The sequence below is a fragment of the Sturnus vulgaris genome, chromosome 4, assembly GCF_052056855.1.
Source record: "Sturnus vulgaris isolate bStuVul1 chromosome 4, bStuVul1.hap1, whole genome shotgun sequence".
Classification (NCBI taxonomy): Eukaryota; Metazoa; Chordata; class Aves; order Passeriformes; family Sturnidae; genus Sturnus; species Sturnus vulgaris.
Window position 1 is genome coordinate 23,511,908 of NC_142246.1, and position 19,733 is coordinate 23,531,640.

Genomic DNA, 19,733 nt, shown 5'->3' on the forward strand with positions numbered 1-19,733 from the left:
GTAGTATGGATTGTATTTTGAGAAGCCACGAAAAACTGTTTTCACTTTGAGTTCATCTCTATCACGTCTTCCATGCGTCTGACCCCAAAAACTTCCTTGTGACGTGAGTGTTGTTGTAACAGTCCAGACTCCTGCCTGGCATGAGGAAACTGCTTTCCTGGAACAAGTGCAGATTATGGTATTTTCATTTGCTATATGTGTCCCTATGAATATTCACTCATGTTCCTTTGCCAGTGTTAAAAGTATGTTAGATGAAGATGATGCATCAGTTCAGATATTTCACAGGAAAATGAAGCTGAAAATCAGAAACTGTAAAAGGTGCAGGCCTAGATTATCTGTAGGAGTTAAAGCATACTATAGTATCAACTATAGTTTTCATGAAGGTAGAAATGCAATAGAAAAAGGTAGAATGGGGAGAAAAATTAAGAAAACGCAGAAAATCACAGAATCACAGAATATTTACTGAATTGGAATCAGGACCAATCAGGATCATCAAGTCCATGTCCTGCCCCTATGCAGGACACTCCAAGAATCACACCAGTTCTGTGATACAAAGATGTCTGGAAATCCTGCTGGGTGCTCTGTTACTTTCACAAACCCCATTTCACCATTCATGGTTTCATGCCATCAGTATCCTCTAGATAGTACTTAAATTTTCAAGCTGTAAATTATGTATAATTTATTCTCCATTAAAATACTATAGAAATAACCACACTGTACAGGAGCTGGGGTCTAGTCTTGGTTTCATTAAATTGGAAAACAGCTGCAGTGGAATTGTGTGTTCTTCTCTATTATGTGTAAAAGTTCTGCAGTGAAAAAGTAAAGGAAGAAATAATCTGGGCTTCTTCGTTTGCTTTTTTTTTTTTATTTGGCTCTTCTCTTTTCATGTTGCTTTGTTCCGTTTTTTTTCTTGGCCATCTGGGGGAAGACCTTGTATGTGCAACTCATGAGGTTTTGTCCTGATGTATGTTTGCATAGAATATTATATTTGTAACTTAGTATTTTAATATTTTTGGATTTATTTTTTTAATCTAGAAAATCTGACCAAACAGATGTCTCCATACTACGATCCCTTTCAACATACTTTCTGCTGTAACAACTTCAGTTAGGTTCTGACTAAAGCACAACAAATATAATTGTGAATCCTTTCAGTGACAAAGTTTAAATCAAAGACATGAATGAAAAGTTTTTTGTAATGGTAGATGGAAATCTGAGGTTGACTTTCTGAATTTTCGTATGTGGCATTTTCAGTTGTGTAACTGTATAATACGGAGAAATACTGAAGCCTTAGAAGTCTACAGGTACAGCAACAAGCATCAAGTTCAGCATGTGTTTGAGTATTCAATGGCTCTATTCACATTTCTAATTATCTCAATTTTTTTAACATCACTCTGGGGCAGAGGTAAGACGTTCAGTTGCATTAATATGTATGTACTGTGAAGGGATGATGTGAATGTATACTTACAGCAGTAGATAAATGACTAAATAAAATATAATAATTTGAGGTTTTTTCCCGTTTTTGGAAATGGTGATACACTTTGCACTTCATGATGAAACAGCCACTTCCTGTCCTCTGACGGCCTTCTCCTTTTGCAGAGTACTACACATTTGTAAGGGAAATATTTGTTAAAGAAGATTCTTGCACTGCACAGGTGGTTCTAATATTATGTCTTTATGCACTTCAAAAGTACTAATTGAGCTTATTTCACATTCTTGTAATTTTTTTTTTCATTACAAGTAAAAAAATCAAACTGCTTTTAAGCTGGTTTGTGCTTGGTTCATGTAAGAAATTTTAGGACAAGTGGAGTAGCAAGAGACTGAGCTGATGATGCAAGAAGCTTCCTCCAGTCCTGTGTTCTTAAGCATGTCTGCATATTACTGCAGAGAATGGGTAGTTGTTTCAATATTTTATGTATTATATACCTAGTATGGTTTTTAAGAATTTTAAGCTAGCTTTCTTGCTTTTGGATGAAGGTAAGTGCTGCTAACCTTAAGAGTTCTTTTTCTTTACTCAGAGGCTGGAAATTTTATTTGATTATATGATTTGTCCATTTGAAAATAAATTGAATTCTTCCTCCATGTGCTAATTTTATTCCAAACCACTGACCTCTAGTGGCTGGTTTGCAACTATGAAGCTAAAAATTTTAGTAATGTAATGTGCTTCTCCTGAGTCTATTGGCTACAGAAAAGTAATTTTCCATTTAAATTTCTCAGGAGAATAATGCCTCTTCACAATTTATTGTCCTTTGGCAGTCACTGGCTGTTGCTGGGGTTGAACCAGGACTTGTTGAAGACTGCTGCCCCCAGTTTAAGAAACTGCAGAAAACTGCTGATGTTCAGGTGAATGAACTGCATGTAAATAACTGAAAACACTTATCCATGTGCTAGAAATGAAAATATTTACTTTTAGTTTATGTAGATCTTTGACGTAGTGACCATGAGACAGCTTTACAGACCTGCATGACTCAGAGTGGTGTTATGCAAGCTTCTGAAGATTCACCATTCTGTGCTTCAGAAGAGTCATTCCCCTCTTGCACCTGCCTGCCACAAAATAAATATTGTCTCACTTTCTGTGAATTTAAATGCTTTGCCTGAAAAACTTAAAGGCTGTTTGGGATCACTGGACACTTTATGTATTCACACTTTTTTTTGTACTATTGGTATGTAGCTGCTTTGTGTTAACTGTAGGATCAATCAAAAGTCTTTCCCTTTTCCCATTTTTCCCCTTGCTATGCTGTATGAGAGACCCACAAGGCAGGATATGCTGGGAATCCTGAGGAGTAATTTAAACTGTATTAAGTCAATACCATCAGCTCTTCTGGTGGATCTGGGGACATTGCAAGTCTCTCTCCACTGTTTGAAATTGAAATACTTAATGAATTCCAGATTTTAAAATATTCAAATTGGCTTTATATTACTTCATTTTTCATACAAGGAACACTAAAATCCTTCATTTCTTATTAGCCTTTGCATATCACATATTTCTTGGTAGACAGTAATACTGGAGAATTTCATCATGATAGACTGTTGTAGCTCGAGTAATACAGTCAGTGAGTTATTTTAAATAAATAGGAATGACGAAAGTTTTCAAGGGCCTATATTTCAATCCAGTCACCTGTCTTTCTTGGTCTGCAAGCAGCTCTATGTAAACTTTTCAAATGTCTCCATGAAACAGGTTCTAAGTCTTAAAAGGTCCCTGTTCTTCCTGAAGACCTGGTAAGGCAACTTAACCTTATAATTTTTTGGAGGCAAGGTAATAGAGTTTTTGTAAAAGGAGGCCTGAGGAAATGACTGATATGGTAGCAAGTCTCCCCCCTCTTATAAGCAACATGGCAAGATTTTCACACAATTGGCTCCATAGACAGAGTTTCAGATGGCACAAAAGCCCATGGTACATAGAAACAATATTTTTTATATCAGTTTAGCATTTAGCAACTTGAATGTGAATGAGACTTTCCTTTTTTTTTCTTTTACTAGCTTGATTTTATGAAATACAGGCTTAAAGTAGTGAGTATGGATGTCCTGAAATACCATATAATTTAGGATGTTTCTCTGTTCATTGCTAGTGATTGATAACTAATGGTTGAGATGCTTATAAATAAGGTTAATACTTTTTTCTTAGGAAGCTGCAGCTACATGCCAGGAGTCTTGGTAATTCATTATCAGTTGCTTTATGTACTTGGCTGTACCACGCAGAATAGGCTGTTATTGATGCTCTTTTGCTTGCTCTTTTGTCTCCATCAGTTTTCAGTGTTTGCCAATATAAAGGGTCATGCACAACAGCTGATTGTGGAAATCCACACTGTTAGTATCTATTAATCTGTCTGTGATATTCCAGTTTTATTGTTTTCCTTCCTGCTTCATATTTACAGTGACAAAACTAGACAAAACAAATTCAGTTATTCAGATGGATAAAAGAATATGAAATAGTTAGTAGTTCCATTTGCTTTTAGAATGGAAACAATAAACCTAAACTTAGCATCTCTTCTAGAGTATAGCAGTGAGACTTCAGGTACAGATGTCTCAAGAATTTCTATATGCTTTCAAATATCTTTTTGTAGGGGATAAAAATAGGGAACTCAACTTCCTTTTCCTTTTTGTTTACTGTAGGCTCTTGCCAAAATAACACGCAGCCAGCAAAACATGTATCAGCTGCATGTTAGACTCCAACTGAAATTGACCTCACTGTGCTACTTTACAACTTGCAGTCAATTTAGTATTTAACTCCAGTGCTGTACATCTGGTACTTAATGATACAGCATCTGTTGCAATACTCCTGATTCATTTGGTATAGCTGCAGTTGTACTACTGGGAAGATGAGTGTTAATTATTCTGTGGAAGTATTTTACTTCAATTTACCTCCCCTGGGCTTCTAGGAAAACTTGTTTTGGCAATGCTGCTCACTAGGCAGCTGGTGAAGATGTGTCAGCAAACTTTGTTTTAAAATCTAATTGTGTATGTTAAAGACAGGCACTGTAATAACTCTCCCCAGTGATCAAATGCTTTGTAGATTATCAGGTACATTAATTATCCAAATTCCCTGTCAAGCTAACCTCTGGTGAGCTCCCATGTTCCTCCCAATGTGCAAATGAAGACAAGGAAGCCTGAGACATTTTCTCAGTCATGTAAACCAGTATCAAAGCTATACTGAAAAACAAACAAACAAACAAACTTTTATAAAAAAGAGTGTAATACAGTCCCAGTGTCACTGACTACAGGCATGGTCCTGAGCAAGGCAGGAGGTGTTACAGCTGGGCACAGGCAGTCCTTGCAACCCTGGAGCACACGATCAGTCACATGGCACTCTTCCTGGAGGAAAACATAATTTTAAATCAGCACTGATCTGGAAAGTGCATTTTAGGGGTTGGCTTAGGCTAGGGAAGCACATTTTCATACAGAAATCATGCAAACAGATTTAGTGTACATGCTTTAATGTTATCTATGTCCACAGAAAGAGCATAGAAGCAGGTGAGGGTGTGGACTAGAATCTTATGGGGAGTTTTTGAGGGAGCTGGGGGTATTTATCCTAAAGGAAAGGAAGCTCATAATTCTCTACAACTGCCTGAAAGGAGATTGTAGCCGAATGGGGATCGACCTCTTCTCCTAGATAACCAGCGACAGGACAAGACAGTCTGAAGCTGCACCAGGGGAAGTTTAAATTGGACACCAGGAAGACTTTATTCATAGAAAGCGTCATTAGCTATGGGAATGGGCTGGCCAGAGAGGTGGTGTAGCCAATGTCCCTGGAGGTGTTCAAGACTGGCTGTGGCTCTTAGTGCCACGGTCTGTCCACTCGTCAAGGTGGTGTTCGGTCATAGGTAGAACTCGATGATCTGGGAGGTCTTTTCAAGATAATTATTTCCGTGACCCTATTAAAAAATTCTCTAATATGTTCTCACCTGTGCTAAGACATTTAATGCGCGTACGTTTGTTACACGTACCCGTACGTACTATCACTCCACCAGCCCCAGTAACAGAGCGGGGGCTGCTCCCGGCCGGCGCAGGCGCGGCGGGCGGGGCGGCTGAGTCAGCGGCGGCCCCGCGGTGCCCCCGCACATCCGGGAGCCGCGGCGCCGCCCACCGCCGGCCTCCGGCCACCGCCGCCGCCGCCCGGGGCCAGGGGGCTCCGCCGCAGCCGCGCCGGCCTCCGCCGATGCGAATCGCCGCCCGCCTGCCGGCCGCTGCCGAGCGGCCGCCGCCATGATGCCGGCCCTGGCCGCCCCGCGGCGGGGCTGCCGCGGCCTCTACCGCCTGTACCTGCGGTGCCAGGCGGCGCCGCGGCCCCGCGCCTGCCACGGTGAGTCCTGCGGGGCCCGGGCCGCTGCACCGCGCCGACCGGGGCTCGCAGGGAGCTGCGACGGAGCTCCGCGTTTGCCTGGGGCGCAACGAGTGCTGGCGCTCGCAGGCGGCGGCGGCAGCCGGGGTCCCTCCCGAGGCGGTAGCACCGCTCGCGGCTACGGGCACCCGCGGGCCGGGGAGCGCCGGCTGTTTTCTGAGGGGCGGCTGTGAAAAGAAGGAAAACGTGCAAGTGTTTTGTGAGCGCAGTGCGGGGCCGGGGAGTCCTCGGGCGGGCTGTGCCTGCCCCGTCTGACGTAAAGCAGGCGCGTCATGCCCAGGCCGGGCCGAAGTTTGCAGTAATTACATAAAATGCAACGCGGTCTTACAGGGTTTGAGTTGCTCCGAGGAGCGAGCCCTGGCTTTTCTTTTAGGACACAGATCTCATGGAATTTGAATTCTTAGCAGTTTTGCCCCTTTTCCTGTAGACACGGTTAAGTTGCAGCAAATGCTCTTTTTCTTTTTTCTTGTGTGTGCATGAATTGGTAGAAAAAAATGCCCTCTAAATGTACTGATTAAGTTTTCCCTGCTCCAGTGTCACCAAAGGTTAGGAAACAGCACTGCTCATCTTGTGCCACGTATTTATTGTAGTGTTTTATAAATTTGTATTCAGTAAGTTTAGCGAACTGCGTTGAGTTCAGCATTAAGCGCTTTTTTGCGACAGCTATTAGTAAGAGCTGTCCTTTTTTGGGGGAAATTTTTCCTTCAGTGAGGTTCAGGTCGGTGCATGTAGACATGCAGGTGTGCAGAAGACTTAAAAAAAGGAAGCTGTTGAGACTTTTACAGAATGGACAGTTCTGTAAAATATTATCTCTTTTTTTTTTTTTTTTTTTTTTTTTTTTTTGGTGAGAGCTGTGTTACTCATAGTTAAGTGGTCATGCTTTATATGACTTTATTTACTGGCACCTCTCAATTATTTTTAAAAATGTATTTATTTTTTAGCGAGTGCTTTCCAAAGCAGCCAGTTTCCCTGCTGCATTTCTGGTTGGAGGTGTTATTTACCCTCTCTACAAAAGTGCTGTGCTCCCTAAAAGAAACTGATTGCTAATACAGTTTGGTCTGTACTGTAACTCTGCTTTTGGCTAATCTTTTAAAATGGAAGATTGCCTGCCTAGAGTGGTTTCTCAGAGGACTTTTTGCATATTTATCTTGTAATTTGTCTGTTGTGAATGCTGCAAAATTTGACACTTCCCTATAAAATGTTTTGTACAGTGTGGTGTTCTTTTCTACATGATTTCTCTAGTAACTGCATAATTTGCACCCAGTTCAGTTTTTCATCATTGATAAGCTGTGATTTGTACAGTGTGCACAGAGTGAAATGGCAACACTGGCTAGTAGTTTTGTAGTGGTCTGTATTTGTTCTTGTATCGATATATGGTTTTTAAAGACTTTGATGCAGTATGACTAGAATGATGAGACTTAGTATATCAGAAAGCTGATCTTGTCAAATAGCTTTGGTTTTGTTTTTTTTTTTAAGCCTTGAGATTATCCAGAGGTCTGGGAAAAATGCATACTGGAATGTGGGGAAAAAAACCCCTAATGTTAGAATGAAGTTTATAAGCGGATGTTTGAAGGGAGGTAGTGAAAGCACGGGTCAGTACTTCTAAGCTGACTTTCCATAATTTATGCTGCCAGACCAGGACCGCTTTCCCTTCTTTTTCCTTCCAAAAAGGCTGCCTGAAACAGCTTTTTTTCTTCCTCTTATTAGGATGGCAAGTTTCAATGAAAAGTGGGAGTCTGTCTTATATTCTACCATGTAATCGCCTGCCTGTGCAGCTGATGAGTCAAGTGAGAGTTTATACCTCCAATGGTCAGAAGAAAGATCTTGGATCAGAAGATGCAAATGGATCAGCCCGGGGAGAAACCCTGCATAAAGTTGAAACAGGTAGTACTAAGCTACAATAAGGAGTATTTAAAAAAATGTAAAAGTTTAATATATTTACTGATAACGGTGTTTTTTTTTTTTTTCTATTGTATAATATTACAGAATTCTTAGTATTTTTGGTTGTGGGCATCTACGTAGGAAATTCAATGCATAAGCAGGGAGGAAGGAATGCTGAAATTTATTTCTTTCAGTCATTCTGATATTTTAAGGGTTTAAATTTAGAGTAATCAAATTTAAAGTGGTGATGGAAAAAATGTGGATGTTGAAAGGGATTAAGTAATTTAAGGGATAAGAAATTGAATGTATTACTCATCTTTTGCCACTTTTCTCGTTTATTTGAATTTTTGGTAGAATTTCTGGTGTATTGTGTCAAAGGAATTAATGATTGAATGAGTGCCACTATTGAGCATTGTGGCATCTCAAGGCAAGGCTATAAATGACCAGTAAAGAAGGTTGAGCTGTTTCATCTGCTGGAGCTTTTTAATCTGACATTCGTTAGAACCGCAGCATTCACATTAAACATTTGATACAGTGTGCATAACCTGACCCTCCCTGCTGTTCGAGTGCCCATCTTGTGCTTGTTAGGTGCTTGTGAAATTCACAACTGTCTTGTCCTTGCTCCAGTGTAACGTCCTCTGGTTTTGATGCTTAGTAGCTGTGGGACTGCACAGATACAAGTTTGGAAGACTGTGCTTAAGAGATAACAGAGGCTTTTCAAAATGAAAGCTCTCTTTCTTTGTGCTTTTGTCTACAATCATCTTCTTTTCTGAAGAAAATTTGCTTTTCCATGTCAGGGTAGCAGATATTTGTTCCTGCTTTACTAACAAGTAATTTCCCGGACTTCCAACAGTCTTTAAAACCTAGTAACTGTAGCCAGCTAAGAGGATTACATTCTGATGTTTGGAAGTACAAAAGTGACTCTTAAACGTTGTTCAGTCTTGAAAGTTACCATATCAACGTCTACTTAGGCTGAAAAACAGTGATTGTGAATGGAAGTATTCTGTATCCTTTTTCCTCAGTGATGCACTGTGATTTTGTTCTGACTCTAAGCTGAGGTAGTAAACTTTGAAACGGTACTTGATGTACATAGATCTCTGTGCATGGATATAATCTTTGTATTTTTGTGTCTCCCCCCGATGTCTTGTTACCCAATCTTTTGTTAAATAGTGTTTGTGGTATTTATTTTGATGATATAAATGATTGTACATGTTTTTTGAAAAGAAGGTGCTACTCAGTTTTTGCAAAGCACTCATGAATGTAAGAGGTCAGTTGCATGGTATTTTAAACCGGGCAAGGAAAGAAAGGAACAGCAAAGGAATTTTGTTTCTTTTGTTTTTAAGTGAAAGGGATGACTTTCTAAGGAATGCTTGTTAGTTATGGTGCAACTTAATTTGCAGTGTAGTAAGATCAACTTCTTAAATTTATAGGGGTAATTTTTCCAAGAGAGTATGCTTGAATTGTTATTAGCTGTAGTTCTCAGTTGCTTTTAGGGCATTAACTAATTGCCTGGTTGAAACCTAGTTATGTAGTCCAAGCTTCAAGAGAATCTGATCTTTAAATAATTTAAGTACCATGTTAGGCTAGGAGTACCTCATTACTGAACACTAACCTGCTAAAAAAATCCTAATTTAAAAACATCTATTGCTTTCAATAATGTAATTTTTAATTTTGTGAAAGAATATGAATGTGTGGCAAAGCTCCAATGTTACAGAGTGGTAGGGCACAAAAGAGGGGATGTGTTGGTTTGACATGTTAGAACCATAAGATTTTTGTTCTGAAATGTATGAGGCAAGGATGCGATATTTGTTTGAATTTTCAAGTAGTACTCTGGTTTCTAAGTAGAAATCTCACTAAAATTACTGGAATTTATCATTTTCCAAATATTAAGATTCATTTCACTATTGTAAATTGTATTTTGTTAGTTTTTTAAATAGAATCATATCCTCAAGTTTCAAAACCAGCTGAAAGACTTTTTCATTCCAGCTCCAGCTTGTTACATATGAGTTGTGGATTTTAGTTTAAATATTCTGTTTTAAGGAACTAACATTTTGTAAATTAAGAAGCTTCCATACCTTAAGATTGAATCCCAGTTTGGAAGCTCTGAAACACTGATATATAGCAGCCATTAGCCATATAAAATGAATTGCATTTACTAACCTAAAATTTTGTATAAAACTTGTCCCAAGTGCAAGTACATTGTTAAAATATATTTTTTAAAATTTGGGGTGCTTTCTGAAATATGTTGCAAATTGGTGTTCTTCTGCAAGGTGCTAGGAGTTTATTGATCAATGCTATATTAAGTATTTATGTTTGGGGTTTTTTTTCAGTCTTTTGAGAGTTTTAAATGTTGGAAATCTGGCAAATATATCTTCTAATTGTCAGGGTGGAATGCAATATTAAGATATATTCTATTGTTATGTCAGTCAAACTCTTTACTAAAAGGAAAAGTAGGTGCTTCCGTATTTACGGTGACCTTAATTTTATTTTACAGGAAAAGATACAACTAATGCAGGCCAAAAGCAGTCTTCTCCTAAACAGCCAATCCAAGTAAAAGGTAAAGAATTACTTAGTGTATTGGAGCTTTAATGCTGTATGCTAGTGGTCAAAAAAAAAAAAAAGTGTAAGGAAACTGTGGCTCCTCTTCAATTGTGTGAGCAAGTTATGTGAATAGCATTTTAAAACACACTTATCTGCCAGCTTTGTTTGGTACTGTTTGCTTGAAAATGACTCCTAAAAAAATCAAACATGGCAGTATTCCTGCTAATTACTTGCTCTTCTGTGTTTGTTTGTAATTTTCATTTAAGCTGCAGAGTTCATCAGGAAAAGACTGATTTGTTTTTTCATGTGTTGTTGCAGTCTGTCCTCCTTGTGTGTTTTTAGGCATGTTCATTCCTCCTCTCAGACTTACTGTTGCTAAGCTCAATACTTGATCTTCCCCGTTCCTTGTTCTAAGTCTTCCTCTTATTCTTTCTTATTACTGAGTTAATCTAATCAGTGTTGCTTCTAAATATATTTTGACCACATGAACTGCCTAATCTGAGTTCTGTAAAATTGCCATTTGTGTGTAGTCATGTGGTGGGCTTGACGCTGGCTGGACACCAAGTGCCCACCCAAGCTGGTCTGTCACTGCCCTCCTTAGTTGCATAGGGTAGAGGAAATGTAATGAAAGGCTTCTGAGTTGAGATAAGGACAGGGAGAGATCACTCACTGATTACTGTCGTCAGCAAAACAGATTGGACTTGGGGAAAATCAGTTGTTTTATTGCCAGTCAATACAATAAATGTACAATCCCAGTTTCACAGTACTGTGAAATAAAAACTAAATCTTAAAACACCTTCCTCTAACCCTTCACTTCTTCCCAGGCTTAATCTTCTCCTGTTTTTCTCTACCTTCTCATCTCCAGTGGTGCAGGGGGGATGTAAATTTTTTTAGATTTATTGTCTCTTAGCGTATGCATGCAGGGAAAAAATGCAAGGTAGATAGGAGAAATTTCTGTGAAATAATTGTGAAAATAGATATATGTTTCAGCAAGAGTTTTCCCTCTCTTAATTAAAAATGTGCAAGGAGAAATGTTTATGTTAAGGATTTTGTTTGTGTCTAGGAAGTGGAATTTTCATCTTAAAATGCTGCTCTGACTTAGAAATTTACCAATCCAAGTATTGCTAAGTATTACAAAGACAGTAACATTTTTAAAGGCTTACTAATGTTAAAAAAATATGCCTTTTAAAGTGTTTTATTTACGTCATCTTTTGTTGAGCTGGTCTTTCTCTTGGAAACACCAAAAAGTTTTTTTTTCTCCACATTTACTACAGTTTTATGCAGTAACTTGAGCTAGGAGTAGGATTGTTGAGATAATGTGCAATATGCAATTACAGTACAATATATACAATGTACAATATATGATTTATTTTAGTGAAATTTACCTGTATTTTGGAAAGGTGAATTATTAAGTGTTTGATAAATCCATAAGTTGTTTTTAGTAAGATTAATATTATTTGGGTGTATATTTGTTTTAAACAAAAGATGGGAAGTGTTCTTGATTAAAGAATTTCAGCCTGTTCTGACATTAGTAAATGGTGTACTGTTTTTAGGCAATATCTAAAGTTTTTTTCATCATCTTCACTCAGGAGCTTTGTGGGATGAATGTGATTATTCAGGGATTTAAACAATTTTTCAAGTTCGAAGTGAATGAGAAAAATCAGATTATTTTGATAAATATTGATGCTTGTACTGTTAGTGCATCATGGAGAGTCAAACAATATATTTTGCTATTAAGCTTCAAAACACAGCAATAAGTCAATGTAAAGCTCTGGGAAAAAAATTTCTCAAAGTCTTTAAAAGCATTATCTTTCTGTAAGTATTCTATGACTTAAGAAGTAGTTCTGGACCAGTTATGGAAATCATATCAATCCTGTGATTCACAAGAAGTTGATGTGTACTCTGAAGTCTTCTCACCTATAAAATCTGAGCTTTTTGTTTTGTTGCATTCTGTAATGTTAGTTACATTACAATGTTAGTTAGATGTGTTATATCCTTCTGAATGTAGCTAGTCTTCCAATAAGCATGTTCTTAATGCATGTTAGTGTACAGTGATTTACATTTGAGAATTCAATGAAGTTATGTACATACAGACAGGTAAGAAATAGTAGCATAAATTTAAAAGTCCCTTTATAATTTTTCCAAATGTGTGGTATTCTTTTCCTTGTGCATGAAAATCTGATGTGATACGAGTACATCTTCCAGACATAAAAAGCATTATAAATAAAGAATGTATGTTTTTGTTATAAATGCTCAATGTGAAGAGTGCTAATTTTGAATGTAATAGTTGAGAAAAATGATGTATACAGTCTGTCTCATTTCTCTGTATGCTCTGCAAAGGTCAAAAGCCTTATCTGCAGAAAGTGGACTTGATTATTGGAAAAAATAGAAATGTAGCAGTCTGTTGCTATCTCAGTTGTTAGACCAAGGTTTTCCGAGTGGCTATATTTGAATGCTATTTATGTAGCCAAGCACCATCTCTGACATCAAAGTTTGAGAAGTAGCTGACTGTGGCAGTTAGGTTTGAGAACTCTGAACTACAGCTTAGTAAGTAGCATTTTTGGAGGTAAATCATTCTACCCTTACTCATTTCCACAGTGAGGAAGATAACTTTCTCTTCATTGTCCATTTTCTGTATCATTGACAAGCATTGCTTTTCAGATTTCCACTAAGAGATATTACAGCATGACACTAGATTGAACTACTTTTTGAAGTTTCTGCTGTAGTCTCTATGAATAACTTAACTTGTGTATCTATTTTTTTTTAAGTGAAAGCAGTCCTTAAAAAAAGAGAGTACGGACCAAAATACACCCAGAATAACTTCATCACTGGAGTCAGAGCAATAAATGAGTTTTGTCTTAAATCCAGGTATGATGGGTTTGAGTTGAGATTTAAATTCTGAATATTTGTTTATATGTGCATGAGAAGTAATTGTGATTGTAGAGTGATTTTGCACAAGAACTTTTTCTAAGTGCTTTTGTGGTGTACCTAATTGTAAGTGACTGAAGTTGGTTCTTGGTTAGTTTTCAGTGGACTAGGAGCTTGCACTTAATTTTCATGTTTCAGTACTTGCTTCTTAAAATAGTTTATTTTTATTTATGAGACCATAAATCTGGTTGAGGGGGAGATACCTTCATTTCTCCCATTTTTACATAATGGTATCGATGCCCTAATGTGTAGCTCGGCACAGGAAACTTTATCTGTTTCCCCCCAAGTAGCTTTGTTGTCTTCAGTCTTTTGCAACTTGTGCTGGGCATCTAATTTTTGGGATTAAATTTTTAAAATTTTCTTGTCACATGACTTCTGATTTCTATTTAGGGAGGGTAATTCATAAAGCCTCTTGTGTAGCATCTGTGCACATTATCAGTTACATACAGATTATTCATTGGATCTTGTATTATTCAGTGTTTTAATACTTTGTCTTCACTGTGTAGTATTTCATAGTATGAAGACATGATTTGGACTTCTGGATGTGAAAAACAGTAGTTTTCAGTAGCCTGCTAGAGATCACTCCATGTTGTCTGTCTGGTCTGTTTGAAGCAGAAAACTTCACTTTTTTGTACAACAAATTAGTAATATCATTGTGGATCATCACCCAGACATGAGAGTCAAATGAGAACAATATGATCCTTTTGTTACAACTAAACTCTTTGTCCACTTTCCTTAGTGATTTAGACCAGCTGAGAAAAATTAAACGACGAAGTCCCCATGATGACACTGAGACTTTCACGGTGTACCTGAGATCGGATGTCGAGGCAAAGTAAGAACATTTTAAAAGGATGATATGAGAGAGGGCAAAGTGTTTTAAAAGTCAGGTTTGCAATGTGAAAGGGCAATAATGTTTCCCATTTTCTATTTGAACACATTTTATGTCCTGATTATTATAATTACATTGTGTATATAAAATTGGACAGTATGGTTTTATGCTTGAAAAAAAAGGTGCATGAGTAGAAACATTTTAAAGTTACTTTTACTTCATGCAGGTCTCTTGAAGTTTGGGGTAGTCCAGAGGCTCTTGCCAGAGAAAGAAAGCGACGCAAAGAGGAAGAGATCAAGTACAGAGAAAGTGAGTACAGAGTTTTCAAATACCTTGCAATATAGCAAGAAAGTAGGATTGTTAGAAATCTACAAGATAGTGTTACATTATTTAAAGCATGTAAATTTGGAACTAGCAATTGCTGACTAGGTTTTATGTCATGGTCTTAGAGTAAAATGTTGCTATCTATGCAGATACAGTCTGTTACTATCTTGCAATTTATCATCTTTGTGGTACGGCAAGAATGTACGTTCAGTAGAGATCTGTAGTCGTAGTCTTGGGGATGGTTTTCAATTTTTAGATGATAATTTACCTTTTCAATGCTTTTGCATTTTTTTTTAATGGAGAATTTTGAAAAGAGTTAAAACTAATCCAAATCGTTATACCATACTCCTACTCATTAATTTTTTTCCTCTGAAAATAATTCAGCTTGCCTTTGTGTTTCAGAAGGGGAGAAGTACCCCCAAATCATATTTATTTTTGTGTAATATTATTTTTGTTATCTTTTCTGGTATTATCAATAACATGTACAGCCAAATCAGTAGTTTGTAATGTGTTTGGATCTGTCTAGTCAGTTAAAATCACACAAGACTCAATACTGCTTCAAGATACTTAGTCCAGTTGTGTACCTTAAAATGAGAGGTCTTTTTTTTTTTTTTGAAACAGTTGTGCCACTAGAACACCCTTCTGTCAAAAAATGCTAGAACTGCAGACATCTGTTAAGGTATCTGTAAGTGTACTGAAAGTGCAGTCAGGAGCCTCAAAATTTTTATTGACTTGAAGAATAATTTTTGGATATAAATAAAATGCCTGAATTTGCAAAAGTGTATTTTGAGCTTTTCCCTCTGTGTATTATCATTTGTTGGTAGAAATGGTGACAATGTATAGGATCATAACAGATTGTATTTGGCATTTTGCATAAGTGTATAACAACATATGTTTCTGATTAACAACATCAAGAGAGGAATTCTTTCACAGATAGATCATCTAGCTCTTATTAGGAGCTGGCTGCTGCATAAAAAAAAGACTTCAATTCCTGAAACTACTGGTTACTACTATTCATGATGCAAATTTTGTACTGCAGATCTGTTTAGAAACCAAAGGCTGTTGTGGGAATACAAGGAGTTCTTTGGAAATACTAAGGTAAGGATATTTTCAAGTGTTTGGCTAGAAAAGTATTGTGAAATGTGTTATGACAGCTTTTGAAGGAAAATTTGTGTAACTGTATATTACTAGAAGATTTTTTTTGTGCTGCAATGTACCAGATCTGTATCTGATTGTAGTCAATGTTATGATGACAGCTTGGATGGGTTCCTACAGTGACAGCGTAATCCACCAGTAAAAGAGTTTTTTAAGTTGTTTTCTTATCAAAATTGCAGCTGTAGTCATAATTTCAAGTATAACCTATTACTGTGTCTAGTGAATATAGTGTTAAAGAAACTTACTTAGACTTTTAAAATTAAGAAAAAAGACCCCATTAGAGGAATGCTTTTGTCTATACACTGCTGGCCTTTCTTCTTTGCTTAAGTAGACACACACCCTAGATCCAGGTGCTTGGGTGTATAGAATGATTCCTTAGCAGGCTTTGGGCCTTATGGCTGCAGTGGCCTCTGCTGGAGACTTCATTAGATGTTTATCTTTTTAATAGCCAACCATTTGTAGAAAAAAAGCCCAACTGCAGTTTGGCTGAACATTCAGTAGTAGTTGCCTTCAAGAACTTTTGCAATACAGGGCAGTGCAAAGTTTTTTTATTTAATAATTTGTATGGTAGGTGTCTTGTGAAATCAAGACTGAGTCATTAAATAATCTTTTATTTCTTTATGTAGCCACGCTCCAGTACAGCAGCTATGTTTTTCAAGGGACCAGGGAAGGTGGTAATGGTAGCTATTTGCATGTAAGTAAAAAAAAAAAAAAAAAGAAGTTTTGTTTATGCAAGTAATATGTAGTTTATTTATATTATTCTGGAAGTAGGATCAGTGTGTGTATTTAATATAAAGATACTGTGTCTGTAACTAAAGTTAATAGATTTATCTGTTTATTGTTGATGGGAGAGAATTTATGTGAATACATTGGTCAATACTTAGAGCTCAGGTATTGGATATATCTCTGAGAGAAGAACAATTTTTTGGAGTTGATCAGACTATACAGTTTCTTAAAGTAAAAACTAAAATTTTGAAGGACCTGAAGAAGCAGGTATTTAAAGTTGTCCTTTATTCTTGCTTGTTCTTGAGAGGATGCTTTTCATACATTTTAAAGAATCTTTCATATAACCAACAGAAAAGAATTCACTTTTCTCTTTTTACTATTATTTCTTTTCTAATTGAAGAGGGGATGTTTTTGGAGTTTTTTACCTTTCACATGTTTTACAAGTTTGAATGAAGCAAGTTAATGATCCTGATGTAAAGCAAATGATCACAGAGTATCTGGCGTGAAATAGGAAGTGTGTTAAGTTTCTCTGAGGAAATAGAAGGCTAAAACTTAGTTGCCATGAAACCTTGCAGTTTTTAAATACATTTTCTTTTATAAAAGCTATTTATTTTTTAAGACTCTATTGATATAATTGAGCATCACAGAAAGGGGACAATACTTTTTTTGGCCCAGGAAACAAAAACATTTGGAGCGGGAAGTAAGTCTTTGAACTTCTGCAAAACTACATTCTTTTATTTGGGGAAGAAAAATACAAAGCTCATTTGACTGAAAACCTTCCTCTTCACTGAGTATTCTACTACTAACGGTTCAGAGCCTTTTAAGTTTAAAACATGTAAGAATTTTTAGCATGGATGTTTCTAATGGAAAAAAAAAAGACTGTGGCCAGTTCCTTCTGTTTCTTACACTCCTGCAGAGAAAGCAGACCTTTTCTCCTGCTTTGTACCTAGAACATTGCTGTTAATGTTGCATTCTTTTCATAAATACCTTTTGATTATTGGATATTTTTATACATGAATGTCTGCCAGCCAGGCCAAGAGAAATTTGTAGAGACAGTTATGGTGCTCAGTCATCTTTTTGTGGAGCTGTTTCAGCAGTTCAAGCTACTCTTGGAACTCAAATATCTGATGACTTTTCAGAGATTAAAGTCAAGGCCACCATCAGTGCTGCTTTGTTTGTGGTCTTTTTAATGGCTTTTGGCTTTGTCTCAAGAGGGATCAATTTGTCTTTACCAAATAATTCTAACTGGAAAAGTTGACTTTTAACAAACTTCAGGCTTCCCTGGTGAGGATGAAATGTGGTTCAGTCAGAAGCAGAGTTGTTCTGTGGATCTGTGTGTGAGGGTATAGACCAGCTGCACTGGACCACTGTTAATAGCTTTGGTTTGTGTTCTGGTAAGATTTCCTGCTTTCAGGTCCATGCAGGTGGAAATAAGGTAGCTAAATTAGTCAATTCAGTCCAGTACAATAGAGGAAATGCATTCTGAAGTGGTGGTCACTGATGTAAAATGTGACTTTGTTTCCAACCAAATCAGAGCATTTTAGCTGCCTTCTCAGGATCTACTGGGTTTGTTTCTTCTAACTTGAATGTAATTTCTGGAACATGTTAAAATATGCCACTACAAGATGTTGTTAATAGTTTCTTATAACACTTAATTTATTTAGATACTTTAAAAGTTGACAATAAATGAAACTCATGTTAAAAAAGATAGAGGAGGATATTCTAATTTGCTGTCTGATTTTCTGTGCAATATGTTTGTAGCAATTAACCTACTTATTCTGATAATGTTTGAAGTGGGACTTGGACTTTGGTATTAATAGTTACCTTTGTGCAATATAAGACAATGTTTACTCCAGTAAACCTGTAGCTGTAAAAATGTCTTCACAATTCACACTGAAGATCTTAATGGAGAAGTTCCATAGATAATTTTGCAGTGTAATCCAGTGACAGCCTTGTCTTCCTGTCTGTTGTCTCACTTTTGTACCCTACTGAGAATGGCTCAGACTGAGGATGAAGTAGGGAACCTTGCACTGTAATATTGGGAGAGGATGCTTAGGAGGCAAAAGACTGAAAAAATAGAAAAGGAAGTTGTTAAGACTTATATTCTCCTGCTGGTAGAAAACTTGTTCTGAATAGTGAGTGTGATGGTAGTTTTCAGGAAGTGTAACTTATTTAGGACTGCTTAGAAGTTAATGATTTCTGAAAAATGCGTATCTTTATCAAGTTTAGCTGAAAGAACTTTTTTCACAGTAACCATGGAGAAAATCTCTATGAATTATCTGTCTGTACAGCTTTCTAATTGTTAAACTGATATTTGAGTTTACTCCTTTCTGGCAGATAATGTATGATTGTACAGCACTTCTGGTTTTGCTGAAAATATTGAACATCAAATATTCTATCATTTCTTCTGTTTTCAGAAATGGATTGAATTTTTTCTTTAAGCTACTTGCTTGGGTTTACACGGGTTCTGCAAGTATGTTTTCAGAAGCCATACACTCTTTAGCAGACACATGTAATCAAGTGAGTATTTTTTTCTATTCTGCTAAAGTTAGTACTTGTAGTAAAACTTGGGAATAAAGACAGATAATTACAGTAGTTGTAGTGCACTTGAATAAAAAAATAGTATGCTTCTTAATTTGCATTAATTTAAAAATGAGAAGTCAGAATGCAGATTTTGAAGTTTTTTAGAAATAAGTTGAAAGAGTGGGAGTTGCAGTAAGAATTGTACTCAGCTACTTCATGGATCATCAGTGATACTTGAAACTAAAATGATTTTGGTTAAATGTTAACTTGAAATGCTTCTCCTGTCAGTTATTGTAATTGAGAGACTTTGTTGCTTATTCATCTTTAGGTAGAATAATGAAGAGAATTTGAGCATCTTGTTTTCTTTTTCTATTCCTAGATTACCTATCAGCCTCTCACAGCACAAGTAGCCACATACGTGGCACGTTTACTTTGAGAAGTGAAGTGGCAGGCTCAGAATTGGACATGTAATATTAATGTGCAGGGATAACATTAATGTTATTTTTTCCACTGTTTTCTATAGTGTGCCTGAAGCATATGTTATGAGACCTTGAAATAGCATTGCAAGGCTTTGGTGGGGAGAAAAATCAACCCTTAAAGAAAGGGTTGAAGGAAAGGCTTCTGCAGCTCAAGCAAGAGGAGTCCTTGGGTAGCTTGTAACTTGTAAAATGCAACAGTCTTGTGCTCATTCAAAGGAATCTGAGGAATCTGTGAAACCCTAGAGCGTATCTTGCTGAATATCTTGAAAATATCTTGAAAATTTTATTAACATAATTTTGGCAAACTTTTTGCTTGAATTGGACCCATTATGATTCTACATCCAGAAAGACTGAGCTGACGACTCACATTTTGTTTTATGGTTTCACACAACCTTTCAGCTATTCTAGATGTAAAGTGAAGACAGGGGTGCTCCTAATTCAACTGATAATAAATTTACAGGGAGGCCAGACTCAAAGTGTGATTTTTCACTTGGCCAAGTGTGTCAATGTA

The 19,733-nt window shown here is 36.9% G+C and overlaps 1 protein-coding gene across 1 annotated transcript in view; it reads left to right on the top strand.

The window, feature by feature from the left end:
* Positions 1 to 5,625: 5,625 nt before the first annotated feature.
* The window catches only part of SLC30A9 (solute carrier family 30 member 9), a 35,858-nt gene continuing 21,750 nt past the window's right edge, over positions 5,626 to 19,733 (top strand). The window contains exons 1-9 of the mRNA XM_014871077.2: positions 5,626 to 5,797; positions 7,544 to 7,720; positions 10,212 to 10,274; positions 13,027 to 13,126; positions 13,926 to 14,018; positions 14,242 to 14,324; positions 15,379 to 15,437; positions 16,121 to 16,188; positions 18,638 to 18,740. Coding sequence (XP_014726563.2) covers positions 5,701 to 5,797; positions 7,544 to 7,720; positions 10,212 to 10,274; positions 13,027 to 13,126; positions 13,926 to 14,018; positions 14,242 to 14,324; positions 15,379 to 15,437; positions 16,121 to 16,188; positions 18,638 to 18,740 — 843 coding nt within the window. The 5' untranslated portion in view covers positions 5,626 to 5,700. The remainder of the gene's footprint in view (positions 5,798 to 7,543; positions 7,721 to 10,211; positions 10,275 to 13,026; positions 13,127 to 13,925; positions 14,019 to 14,241; positions 14,325 to 15,378; positions 15,438 to 16,120; positions 16,189 to 18,637; positions 18,741 to 19,733) is intronic.